The 14,340-nt window shown below is 46.4% G+C and overlaps 1 protein-coding gene across 7 annotated transcripts in view; it reads right to left on the minus strand.

The window, feature by feature from the left end:
* The window catches only part of dnc (phosphodiesterase dunce), a 526,810-nt gene that overhangs the window by 128,176 nt on the left and 384,294 nt on the right, over positions 1-14,340 (minus strand). For all 7 annotated transcript variants that reach the window (XM_084577296.1, XM_084577295.1, XM_084577294.1 and 4 more), the window contains one exon: positions 1,378-1,572. In XM_084577296.1, coding sequence (XP_084433422.1) covers positions 1,378-1,572 — 195 coding nt within the window. The remainder of the gene's footprint in view (positions 1-1,377; positions 1,573-14,340) is intronic.

Here is a 14,340-nt window from a genome sequence, read left to right on the forward strand (position 1 = left end):
CCAATAGGTGACAGAAAAAGCAGAAGGCTGTTAGAGTTAGTAACTCTAAGCGCTGTCTAACTGGAAGCGTGCATCATACCATTTTTTGTTCTTCCCTCACCAGCATGCCAATATTTCGGCGATTAAAGTGGGGTCCTACACTGCATAAGGGTACAAATATGTGGGAAAAAAGGTGCCCCATATGAAGTGCTGCGGTGCTGCTTAGATCGCTGCACGATACAGTAACCGCGCTTTACATCACATCGTACTATTCCCTCAAGCTGCATTCGTTCACCGACGCAGTGTGCAGGATCAGCAACACCGACCCAGGCAAGGAGGAGACATCCAAAATTCTACGCGCCGTGCGCAAGAGTGTCGAATCGGACTCGTGGCGGTGCCGACGGCGATGCGCAGTTTAGTTTATTTTGACACGAAAGGCAGACGAGATGGCTGGCATTGCTCACGTTGTCGGAAGGGGGGGGGGGGGGGGGGGCGCAGACGTCTAGATATTTAGTTGTTTAACTCAACAAGCTACAGAAAGAAACTGCAGAGAAAGGGCAAGCTGGCGCGTCGAGAGCCACCGATATATTTGACAACGGGAACATAGGGCGCCGTACTTCATGCGTATATATAGCGACAGGAAAGGGCTAGCTTGTTAACAAAACAGGTGTCATTCCTTTCCAGGGGCTGTTAGTTTAAGGCACACTTTTGCAATCATTAAGGTTAATACAGACAGTCCTAGCCTGCGAAGTGTATAGAGGCAATAGAGGAACATACAGAGCCCGTATATTTGGACCCAGAAACCGTTGACGCAAAATGCATCTAAGAACTTTGCTGGGGTATTTTTTTGACGAAAACTGAATTCTGTAGCGCCTCTAGTGTTGTTTTCCATATTCGGCGGGGAAGGGGGGGGGGGGGGGGGAATCGGAAGAGAGTATTTTGATCATATAGTTTACAAAACCACTCAAAGAACTCCCTCTTAACAAAATCCACTGAATAGCGCAAGCTGCGGTGCCACGTGTGAAAGATACACTGCTCAAGATGGCTAAAGAGCCACACACAAACAGCGACTACTACACGACAGAGTTTCAAGATGGCGCACGTACCTGCTACTTTCTAAAATAATTCATTGTAAAACAACAACAACAACAGCAGCAGCAGGCTTTAAAACGAACTTTATCTATCGGTGTGGTCAGAGAAATCTCATCTCAAACAATTCTTCGGAGGAGGCACCCGCAGAGGTAGCACTGTCCGCGCATGAGTTGTACTCCATCGGATATGATTTATCGTCGCTCAGCCCCAGAATAACAGCCTGTTCCAGCTCTTACAAGGCACCTCACTGTACATGGAGAAACAGAGGCGGCACGTGCGTGAAAAATAAAAGATTATGAAACTTACGCTTCGCTGCCGATGGATGAGTGTCGTGAGACAGACTTGGGCGACATCTCGAACTCGGAGTCGGAGCGGTAGAGGAACGACTCTCGCCGCTGCGGTGGGAAATTGGAGAGTACCAGGCCCGCGCCCGAGGGGCTCGAAGCCTCGAGCAGGGCCCGGCCGCCACCAGCGCCGCCCGGTCCATCTTCCAGGTCGAAGCTGCGATTGCGTAAAAAAGAAAAAAAGTAAACACTAGTTAGATACATGGTTTCGTCATCAATAAGAACAACCCCAGTAAGAAAAAATACGAAGAAAAAAAAAAGGCTAAAAAGCGTCACGTCAAAAGTGTTGGATTCTATAGCAAGAAAGTACAGGCGCGAAAGTGGGCACCACGTGACGACACCTTCTGATGGCCAACGGTGGGTCTTGACTGACCAGGGACAAGTCCAAGCTTCAGTCAAGAGGCCCTAACTTCGACGGCGCCGGAACAAGGGAGGAGGAAACGGCATCAAGAGAGCCCGACTTCCGAAGACTGGTCATTTGACGCTATGCCTTCTCTGAGCCCCGCCGCGATGACACAGTGATTAGTGCACTCGACTGCTGATTCCGAACATACGGGTTCGATCAGAGCTGTGGCGATCGCGTTCCAATGCAAAGCAAGGCACCACCAATAGCTTATTTTGTTGCCCGCAGGCAGTGCCACCATCTTTGTCCACGGAGTTTGAATGCGAGCTTCCTAATTCGAAGCATCGCCAACTCCAGCCGAAACACATATGTACGATGCTGAAAAGGCTGCTCATACTGATCGTGAAATAGCGCTTATTTGCGGCAATGTGAGCGGCGCACATTGTGGTAGTACCCGGGAGAGCATGATCGAGAGTTTTGGGTCCAGAAAGTGGAAACGCTGGGAAAACACAACGGACTGCAAGGAAGAATATTTTTTATGTTTGAAATGGTTGCAGATATGTTGTTATTTTTGGTTGAAAAGGCTAATTGAATCTAAATATTCAACGACATACAATTAAACTTTTATTTCTTCTAATATCATTTGCAGCGGTGGCTCAGTGGTTTTGGCGTTTTGGCGTTACGCTGTTGACTTCAGTGTCACAGGTTAGATTCGGGCACTAGCAGCTGTGTTCCAAAACAGGTGACCCTACCTCAGCCCCCCCCCCCCCCCCCCCCACCTCTTCCTCCTATTTGTTGTGTGACTGCAGTGAATGTTAAAGAGCCACAGGTGGATGAAATTAATCCCGAGCTGTCCACTGCGTTATTTTTCTAAGCTTGCGCCCGTGAGTGCTCGCGTGTGTGTGCGTCCACGTTCGTGGGCGTGTGTAACATAATAAGTAAGGCTTTACTGATGTTTCGGTAGCAGGCAGAAATAAGCTTCATTAGGAACATGACCGTTTCAGATCAGGGTATAGTGGAGGGGTTGGAAATAGGCAACTACATTGCACCTAATTAATCCAGACCCACAAAAACAAAAAAAGGGGGCGGGGGGGGGGGGGGGGGGGGGTATGCAAAAATGCACGAACACTCGTACGCGCGCCGGGAACACGATTGCTGAGTCTATAAGAACGACTGTGCCCAATCGTCATACACTTGTGATGTACACCGTGACTCCTTTTGCTATAGGATCAGCCATGTGACGTCAAGCACTATCAGCGTTCCATCGCGGGAGCATAGTGTCGCAACACAGATAACGACCACAGCGGGCCTGCGTCATTGTAAACGGATTCCGGGTTGACGTCGTGCATGGAGATTCCGTTACGCACTCGAGATCCCGAAGCAGCATTACGAGAGCTGTTTCAACGGTTCGAATCGTCAGCGCGTGTGTTAGCTAATAGGGGTCACAAATCTGTATTTGTTGAGGCGCTGTCAACATATATTTATTCCGTTTAGTAAACGAGGTTAGTAAAATGCAAGGCTACCAATTTGCCCGAAAGTTAACGTTTCATCAGCCTACAAAGATTGCGAATGGCGGTAAGGACACAGCATCACTCGCTTTGCGTGGTAGTCATGGGTTCAGTAGTCGAATATTTAAACAGGAGTCTGTTAAAACGTTTTCGTGCGTTTCAGAAATTTAGGAGCGCTTTATTACTTCCTCAGCTTACGACGACTAGACTACAGGAGCACTGAACATCGCCTCTACGCCGTAGTACGTATAACGCAGTAGAAGATATGTAATGCGAAGGCAGGATAACCGATGGTATTTATAAAGACAACGAATTGGATACACGTGTAGCAAAGGGCAGCGAGACTTAGTGGAAATGGAAAGTTAGTCAGGTTGATGTGGCTGGCTCAGAACCAGGCTAATTGGAGGAATATTAGAAGAAGCCTTCGTCCTGTAGTGGATATAGTCCAGCTGATGACGATGATGGTGAACAGAAGTGGCACGGAAGCCCAGTTGCGGCGACGAATTTCGCAAGAAAAACTTTACTGCAGGATGTAGATGCGCTAGAACTTCAACGAAGGGCCCTGCGTACGCTCTCAATCTTAAGAACCGAGTTCTCGAGCACTAAAGGGCCGAGGTGAAACGCAAACACGCACAATACGCTGCATTTTCCTATTGTACAAAGATACATTCCTTTGCAAACAGTTTACGAATGTAAACTTCGCCGACAGAAGCATATATAAAGCTCGCAGACTGTACACTATACTAGAGTCAACATAAAGAAAAAAAAAAATAAGTTGTGATTTATTTATAGGCGCTCTTCCCGCTTCGTTTTGGCATTATGTTAAGTTCGACCCAAATAATAGTTTCACACAAGATCTTTGGCAATCGAAATTCGATTCTTTAACTTTGGTTTGCTTGAAGGCGTTCGCTACACAAGCTGCATCGTGCCCCATATTGTTGCGTCGCAAAGAAATGTATGCACAAACAACGTGCGTGAATCGCTCTTATCTTATGCTGCGCCCACGTTTCCTTTAGGGCTAAACGAAACATCAACGAACACGTCGTAAAGCGAAAAGAGAGGAAAGGTGCTAAGAGAAAATCTGCTTACGACGCCTCACAGGAAGTTCACACTTGGTATTTTTTTTTTATGCGCCGGAGATAGCAAAACTGCCCACAAAGACGCAACGGATACAACGAAACGGATGACACTGCCCTTGAAAATCCAGCAAAATGATGAATATCTCTACGGGGTCGAACTTTTTTGTTTTTCAAAAATTCGGCGCATCTTTTTCGACGTTTATTTCAGAATGTTGTGACCGTTTATTTTCCCAGCCAGTATAGTTCTACGTGTCAAAAGCTTTTCCCACTAAATGATAAAACATGGCTTCCCAATATGCAATATATTAACAATAGGTAAAATATGGCATTGCTCCGTAGACAAAAGTGTTTATATCGACCTTTCTTTAGCACGAGAACATACTAAACAGTAATTGACACAAAATTGGTCGGAGACAGGTATTTTCTTGTGAAAATAATTGATGTCTCCATTTAAAAAATGTGCGGATGTTTAATGACTGAACCATCAGACAATAACGCAAGCAAAATTTTACAATAAAGTTTACAAAATTTTAAAATGGCGAGCCACTGCATGGTCTTTGCGGTGACGGCAGTGACAGAGCTGCCAATGAGTCGTCGCGGTGGTTAGACGTGGACCTACTTAACCAAGTAACTGTCCTAAGGAAGTGACGACCGTGAATGAACAGCACCATGCTTTAGCAAGCGACGTTTGGCAAGGAGCCTCCTGTTTTGCAGATGTGTGTAAGATAGCGTGAAAATTCTTCAAAACAAAAGTACCATCGTCTTACCAGCCACTGGCTCCCATAATTTGTCAGTTTTCTCCTTTGAGTGAATGCAATTTTTACTCGAGCACAGTAGGCGTATGAGGCAAGCATATCAGAGAGCGACAGAAAGTTAGGCAGATACATTCTGGAATTTTGTGGAAAATTGGCGACATCAGTTAGCAAAGGGCAGGGTTAACCCATTCTGCAGGACGCGTTGCAGGGCGGATCATGGTGTCGATAATGACCAACGTATACTTTGTAACCAGCCAGTTGTGGCGCGCTAGTCATGGACACTGACATTTGGCGCTAAGAAACACATTTGTAAGTTTGAACATTGTGCGTATATTTATTTATTTTTTTTTGTTTAAACCGAGAAGCCGAACTCCCTGTCATAACAAGTCAGTTTCAATGCTCCATTAATTGCTTCGTCCATTAAATACCAAATATTGGAATTGTTTATTGCGGATGTGTTGCGCAGTAAATCGGAGAATGGCTTCTAAAAATATGCCCCCACCCCTCCTCCCCTCCCACTTCAATAATGCCTCCGGCGCTGCGGGTTAATTCTGAATAAAAACAACGGAATTTGCACGTGCTGTTTCAGCAATACCTTTCGACTTCTTCGTGAGGACATGCGTGCTCAAAGATCGCATGCCAAAGTGCCGTTTTGCATGCAAGATGGGTGGTATGACGGAACACAATGACAATCTTAACGTACAGTGCACCGTTACGGCGGGCGCACCTTCCTACGTCACGCTGTCTTCGTGACGTCCAACACGTCAACACAGCCCACACAAACACACACCTACCGCGCCATTCGCAAGTGCGTCACACGGCAGTGCGCGCAAAATCCGCCTCCGGCGATCTTATCTTACGCAGGGAGCCTGTTTTACGACTGCGAAGAGGTCGTCAGTGGAAAAGCCACAAAAGCAGCTCTTCCAAGCTTCGCGTCACTAGATTTTCTACTCCGTCCAAGCATGTTCTTTGAATGAAAATGTTGAAGCCTAGTGTCGTCTCTTCCTCCAACAAGGTCGAGGTTTTCGACAGAAACCTGGCTTATATACCCGACAAACAGCATGCATCAATGCTGTCAGAGCAAATGCAAGCGTTTCCTAAACTGGCACGACGCCAGAGTGGCTTAGAGGCACCTGAAAACAGTACACTACACTAAAGTGCCCGAGGAAGCTACAATAAATATTATCCATTCTCGCCGAAAAACGCCGAGAAAATGATCAAGAAAAAAAAAAAATAACGAGGAAAGAAAAAGGAACAACATTACAATAAAGCTTAGTTTTTTTTTTTTCTCTCATCATTTCCTTCTTGGCTTGTGAACATGCAAGCGACTCACATTTTCGCCTGGTAGATGCGAAATGTCGCAGTGATATTTCTATACCATTCCAAGGGTAAGTTAGGATTTCACTGTCTCTACAGGTATTACTTCCAAGTTCCCAGTCTTAGGCTCGCACTACACCTATAACTTCCCGGCCACAACCTATCACTATCTCAATCCCAAGCTGCCATTTATCAGTCCCCAGTCTATTACTCCACCAATCATTTCTTAGTTTCCGTAGACAGTAAGAAATAAAATAAAAACGATTGTGCTGTTTTAGATGCACATAAAGGAAGCGTTCAATATACATGAGATTTGGGGCTCTATATTTGCATTCAGAGCAGCTTATTGCATGACGAGGAATACTCTCAGCACCAGCTGGCTTTCCCGTACTTGCCTTCCAATTACGACACTTCGCCATAAAAAGGAATTCGAGAGAAACCAGTTAGGAGATCCTCATTGCAGACCGAGAAAGCAGTGCAAACACCGTCTGTATTCCCGCCAGAGAGTTGAGAGGAGGACACCGGAAGCTCTCTCTATCCTGGTGTCGTAACAGCACCCCGACAACAGCCTCGCTCGACTCTCCTCATTTACTCTGTTGAGCAATAATGCGGATGCCAGCTTCCAGCAGCGCATACAATCGGAGTCGCTGCGCCGAGTCGACATTATAACCTCATTATTAAGCACGAAACGGCCCGTCTCGAATTATATGCGACTCATTACAATACCCAGAACTCCATCTTCGATGCCTATATAGTCGAGCGCTGAGAAACTAATGTACAAAATACTCAAGAGTCTTGAAAGCGTTTCTCTGTATCCCATTCAATGAAAAAAAAAAAAAAATCATAGAAGAGACGTTGCGCACTCTTTCAGGTAACTGTAATCTGTAAGTAAATAATATGCAACACTGAAGTGCATTATGGGCAGACCGGATGAACAGACAAGCGCGATCCAGTGATAACGTAGCTACAATCATGGAAAGGAAATGGGCAATGGAAGGGCATGTAATGCAAATACAAAATTACCAGTGGCCCCTTAAGGTAATGGAGGGGATTGCAAGAGAAAGTAGATGCGGTGGTAGTAAGTCAGATGGGTAGATTAGACTGCGGAGCTCGCGGTTAAGGATAAGTGAGAGCGGCTGGATGCGCCCTTCTCTTGCAGATGATGTGATGTAGTTGACGATGACTATGACTGCGGAATTTAGGGCAGGCGACTCAAAAGTAGAGTTCGCGAAAATATAACCACGTTTTAAGAAAAGAGCTGCCCTTGGCAAGACGACAACAGCTGAAGCGATAACAAATCACAGTTTTTGTTTTTGTTTTATCTTTGCGAACTGGGCGCCTCGAACTCGTGATCCTGATTCCGCTGGTGCCCTAGGCGCTGGAATAGTTGCGTAATGTAGTGCACGTTTCATACCGGAAGGGGGCGAGAGAGAGAGAGAGTGCGCGCGCGCTCGTGCGTGTGTGCGTGCGTGCGTGCGTGCGTGTGTGCGCGCCTGCACCTTTAGTGATGCAAATGTTCTAAAGTACTAAACATAACATGCAAAACTTAAACAATGGACCCGAGAAGGGAAGAAGCTCGCGCTTATTCAAGCACCTAAATTTTACGGCTATGATTCCACTAGGCTGGTTTGCAGCTTCTTATAGCCGAGATTAACTGTAGCAAGCCGTCCCTGGGATTCGCTTCTGTGGAGATGAAGGGGGGATGCGAAAAGCGTGTCAAAGGGCGTGATACACTAGAATGGTCTCCCCCAGTTTGCGATATGGCTTCCGTTTGGGGCGATCGGCTACTTGCCAAAACTGAAAGATAGGAAGGACGCTAGCTGGCACACACCGCCGCGTACCGAAACAGTCGCTGGGGCGTGAAAGCGTGATAGTAGACGGGGGAGAGAGCGCGATTCTGGTCGACCGCTTCGCCCGATCGCTTCACACGGAAGTGGCCGTAAAGATCCTTCTCGAGAGCGTTTGCGTAACCGCTGACGGCGACTCGGCGCCAAGTGAGGTGATATTCTCTTTTCTGTCCTGAAAGCCAAATTCCCTGTCTTCTCTTCCGACAACTAACTCGCACTACACTTGGGCGCTTTACTCTGCGATGTGCTAAAGATGTTAAAAAGCTCAAAAATAACTAAGTAGACCGATGAAATGGCTTCTGCGGAGACTGCACGCGCAATGAGATATAGTAGTCGGCGAATTTGAGAACTCTGTAAATAGATTTTTCACATTTGTGTGATGGCGCACAGTTAATAAATCTTTACAAAGCAAAGACTTGAAGTAAATAATATAAAATATTAAGGTCAGTATTTATACAAAATTGAGGGATAACCGATGGTCGCTTAGGGTAACAAACTGAATTCCAAGGGAAGGAAAGCGTAGCAGGGGGTGGCAGAAAGTTAGGTGGGCGGATGAGGTTAAGAAGTTCGCAGGGGTAAAGTGGATGCAGCTAGCACAGAACCGGTTAATTGGAGAAATATGGGAGAGACCTTCGCCCTGCAGTGGGTATAGTCAGGATGACGATGATGAGGATGATGACAGCGTTAACCTTTTTACCTCGTTTGGCAGACACCAACGTTCTTGCAGAAACATCTCGGTCTATGTGTGTGTGGATCTTGACGTTCGCAGTCCAGCTGGACGTGATTCCTTTAGGTTGAACACGACTTCGTTGAAGTAGCCCGCATGTAGCAATTCCTGTTTCTTTGGTGTCTTACCCAAGTGAGCCGGATTGTAAGCATATTACTGTCGGAGACAGATTATTCTTCCTAATATTTTAGATCTCATGGGAAGCCTGTTGATGATGATAATTCCATGAGGAGAAATGACTGATATTGCGACGCACGTTAGTTAGAAAACCGTTGTTAGGCAAGCATCTGTAAGTATAGAGTTTCTTAAGATATGCGGAAGCCCATTGTAGAGGATTAAACATTTTATTTTCACGGAGTGCAATGATCACATTGTGAGAGTTTGTTATTATTATTATTATTATTATTATTATTATTATTATTATTATTATTATTATTATTATTATTATTATTATTATTATTATTTGCTCTACAAGTACAGACAGTCTGAGCTACAGCTTGGAAATTGACATCAGCGGTGTGTCGTGGATAGCAGATGGTGAAACAATCTAAATCCTGCCTCTAAAATTTTTTTGCGCAAGCCATAGCTTCATAACTTGGGTACCAGGACGATGAATGCCGTAAGATGGAACGGCACGAGGATACGCAAACTGCTAGGCTCCCAACACGTTTGCGGTACAGAACCTAAAGACTATTGGAATCTATGATATTAGACTTCTGTAGAGGAAATTCTATAAATGCCCCCCCCCCCCCCCCCCCCCCGTTTTCTCCTTCTTTTTTCCACCTTAGTAAATTAAAGATTAAACAAGCCAGCAATCTGCGTAGACACAGACACTTTCGTTAATTTACATAAATTACACAACACACACTCCATAGCCTTGAGGGACATAAGCTCATGGTGAGGGACAACGCGTGCCCTGTAACATCACACAACCTAGATCCTCAAATAACAAATGCAAATGAAGATCAGTCCGAGGTACTGCTGGCCGGCTCAGGACTAGAAGGCAAAAACCTCTTGGTCACAAGAGCCAATAGAGCTGCGGGCCCTGAAATATGGCTCCATGAGGTCTTCTCAATCACTAATAATTCAAGAGTTCATTCACTAACTAGCTAACTCAACCACCCTCTCTCTTAAACACCCACCCTTTCAACTTTCTCCGTCCCACTCACTCACTCACTCACTCACTCACTCACTTACTCACTCACTCACTCACTCACTCACTCACTCACTCACTCACTCACTCACTCACTCACTCACTCACTCACTCACTCACTCACTCACTCACTCACTCACTCACTCACTCACTCACTCACTCACTCACTCAATCTCTCTCTCACTCACTCACTCACTCGCTCGGTAGGTAGGTAGGTCAGTCAGTCGGTCGGTCGGTCGGTCGGTCATAACCATGCCCTTCAGCAGCTCAATTCAAACCCGCAGTTAGGTGGCACGAAAACCAGATCTAGGCGCTAGGTTTCGACACGTGGGCCGCAGTCCTACAGCTTGTACTCCCCATATCAGGAAATAAACCATTTTCACTCGGTCATTGACTCCCCGCGGGGAGTACTTAAAATGCTATGACCGAATAGTTCCTGTGCTTGCGTCACTTGACCCCAGGCCCCTAGTGGGGTCACGTTATTGTAGCTGCTAATTCTGAGCAAAACAAGGAAATAAGGTGAATTATACTTGAAATTCCTGCCGAGTACTTTGCTATACTGACCTTCACAGACACTACGGGAATGGATGCGCTTAAAGCATATGCAGAATCCCTTACTAAAGTGGCAAACAACGTGCCCCTCTATTTGCCGTCGTCCAAGGCAACATTCGCGCCCGGACAAGACACTTGCTGGCTTGATGTCGTTAAGCAGGACGCCTGGGCTTCGTCTTTCGCTCGTTGTAAAACTAGCGACCACTGACGTCGGCGCTCGAGAGTGTGTACATTTCCTTTTCATTGTTTTTATAATTTTTCTTGGAACGTAGTCACAACACACGAAGGAGGCTTGCAACAGCATTTCACCACTCGGAGGCGAGGTCGTCTGGGTCGCAGGCTCTCGCGGCAGCTGTGACATTATGCGCGCTATGCGTAAAATGGCGGGACAAACGGTGCCGGGCTTGCCGGGCTACGAGCCACAAACACATGCGCGATGACAGATGTGATCAAGAAGCGTTGCTTGTGGAGCGACTGCAGGGTACTATCAAAATAGTTGCGTGCATTGCAGAAGAAGGTGTTTTTGGAACATATCTATTCACCCGAATGAAGGTACGAGGGAGGAACAATGCATCATCAAACGAGCGTCTCCAGCGCTTTTCTTAATATATATATATATATATATATATATATATATATATATATATATATATATATATATATATATATATATATATATTTATATATATATATATATATATATATATATATATATATATATATATATATATATATATATATATATATATATATATATATATATATATATATATATATATATATATATATATATACAGTGCAGTAAATGCACTTTAGTGAAACCTACGTCAGTCTATATGAAGCGACCAGGAGTTGCGGACTAGTTGCTGGTAGCACTAGGGTTGTTGCGCGAGTGGAGATATTCCGAAGATCACCGTGAAAGTAGGCAGGCATGAATAGGAGATGCGTGAGCGATTTACAATGCGAGAACTGAAACGTTAAGTGCACGAGCGGGGCTTTCAAGAGGCATTAAAAACCGAATAAGGGCTTCAAGGCCTCTATAAGGTAAGAGTAAACACGAGTATAATGTATCACGTAAGTTATTGCGTCTGCCCTTTTAAGCACCGCTATCGGCTGCTGCCTTTAGGCGTTTGCGATGGCAGTAGCCTCTCGACGAGGAACAAAAAAGCACCGACAAAAACAAGTGGAACCCAACACGTGGGATTCAATGGTAGACACAGCCGTAGTCCAGAGGCTAGATGTAGCAAGGGTTCTTGCAACACGTCCACGTGAAGTGATAAGGACGCGAGCGTAGTCTTGAGTGCTGATGAGGGGGACGCGCCTTACTGTCTAGGCCTGTCTCGCTTGGATGAGCCAAGCGAATCATGGACGACTACCAGCGACTCGGTTTAAGAACACAAAACGAACGCAACGCGGTAGACCGCATAGAGTTAAACCAATTGCCTTGCTCAGCATGAATGCACGGACAAGGCGATCTTAATAGTTGAAGATACGTTCTTAAAGAACCACGAGCATTGTGATCGCAAGCCGTTAGGAAGGCACCTGTGGTCGCCTTCACGACTTGCGTTGCTTTGAACAATGTTCTGGTCAGGCGTCTAGCATCGCCATGCATTCCATTCATGCTGCCGACGCTGTAGCGATAAACATCTAACGTCTGCAGCAATCACACTGCAAACGCAGTACGCGAAACGCCGTGCGGCATGCTCCGATAGCATATACCATACGGTACCCTTTGGGAAGCCGCTAAAGTTACACGGGACCGCCCAAAGTCTCGGAATCCAACCACGTCTCCTCTCACGCCGACTCCATGAGCTTCATTGGTATCCACGTGAACAGCGGGCAAGAAAGGCATCCGAGTCGCGCGTAGTAAGCCGACGCAATACGCTCGGATGGCGTCAGCTTGCGGATCCAGATCAGTCGCCGCTGTGACGTCACACCCCGCTCTCCTGCGATCCGTTACGTGCCCTGGCAGCAGCAAGAGCGCGGGCAGCAGAAGCAGCAGTAGCCACACTCGTGCAAGGTCATGCCTGGTACGAGATGCCGCCGTGCTGCCGCGGGTCGCTGACGTCCGTGGAGATGTCTCCGTCTTCCGCCAACAGGCTCTAGCGCTAACACCTGGCATATACCTCTCAATGCTTGGCGTTCGATGCAATCTTGCCAAGGCACGCGTGTGTGTGCGTGTCTGAGGTGACCGGTGAGGGAAGCAAGTGCTGAGTGTGATTAACGAGCGGGAAATGGCGGTGGGACACCACCATCACTATCAGCATCATCGAGATCATTGAGCGCCAAGCCATCGGTGGCCTTTCCATCTTCGACGTCCTGGTTAGAGACGACGGGTGGAATTCCGACGCTCCACCATTAGCGTACGCCGAAGATTAATGGGCGCCCGCGTGGTAATCCATCTCGTGGGAGCGGCCCGTTACGTAACTGAATGGAAGACGGCGGGTTTAAATGGAGCGGCGAGGCCGTACTTTGATGGCCTGTTAGCGGATGCTTAAGCGGCTCAGATATCTCTAGCGCCTTACGCAGGGTCCAGGGATTGATTTTATCTACATAAATGGAGTATTGTATTCATGTACGCAGCCACCTGTGGTGACTGCGGCAGAGCAGATATCGGCATAGCGCGTTGGTGGGCCCCACATGGCGCCTGAATGATGACGCGAGCTGTGGAAAGCAATTCGTACGCAGTGAATGTGATACGCTTCTTTCGAGGTCGTTGTATGGGCGTAACGTTTTTCAATGCGTGATAAGCTGTGGTCACAGGATTAAATCAAGTGCGCTACCTAGTTTATTTATTCATTTATTTAAAATACCCTCAGGGCCATACGGCATTACAGAGGGGAGTGGTTATAGTGTGTAATAAAAAGCGAAACATAACAATATGAGCATAGGTTTACAAAATGTTGCTGGTTATACATTTTTTAGCTGAGGCATTCTTGAAATAAACGGTGGTCATTGGTTAGTGCCAGTGATGCGGGAAGGTGATTCAGCTCGTCGGATGTACGCGGTAAAAAAGAATGAAAGTAGGTTTTTGTTCTAACGGTACTCCAACTTTGTGGACGTGATCCATCCGGGCCGAAACGTACTGTGGGGGCGAAATAAGTTCTTCGCGCAGGTGAGAATGGTGAAAAATTTTATGAAAAAGACGAAGACGAAGTGTTTTGCGACGAGACGCGAGAGGTGACAGACCAAGGCTGGCTTCCATGCTGGATACGCTTGCTGTTCTGTTATAGTTAGAGAGGATAAACCGTACAGAAATGTTTTGGGTCATTTCCAGTGAGTGCGTCAAGTTTTGCTGGTAAGGATTCCATATTGATGCTGCATACTCTAGTTTAGGTAATACGAGTGTCTTGTAAAGTAGAAGTTTAAGAGAAGAAGGTGCTTTGCGAAAGTTACGACGAAGATATCCAAGTGTTTTGTTGGCGTTGCTAATAACATGGGTAACATGAACAGTCCAGGTAAGGTTGCTAGTAATGTGAACACCGAGGTATTTATACGAGGATACTGAGTCTAGAAGCATGCCGTTGTCCCGTCTATTTTAGACGGGCGGCTAAGCATGGACACTTCCCAGATTGCCACTATCTCAGCAGTGCACAATCTCGAGAGACACACGACTGCTGAACTGTGCGAGTAGCAGGAGTTTC

Source organism: Amblyomma maculatum, chromosome 8, assembly GCF_055883805.1.
Source record: "Amblyomma maculatum isolate TAMU_Amacu chromosome 8, ASM5588380v1, whole genome shotgun sequence".
Taxonomy (NCBI): Eukaryota; Metazoa; Arthropoda; class Arachnida; order Ixodida; family Ixodidae; genus Amblyomma; species Amblyomma maculatum.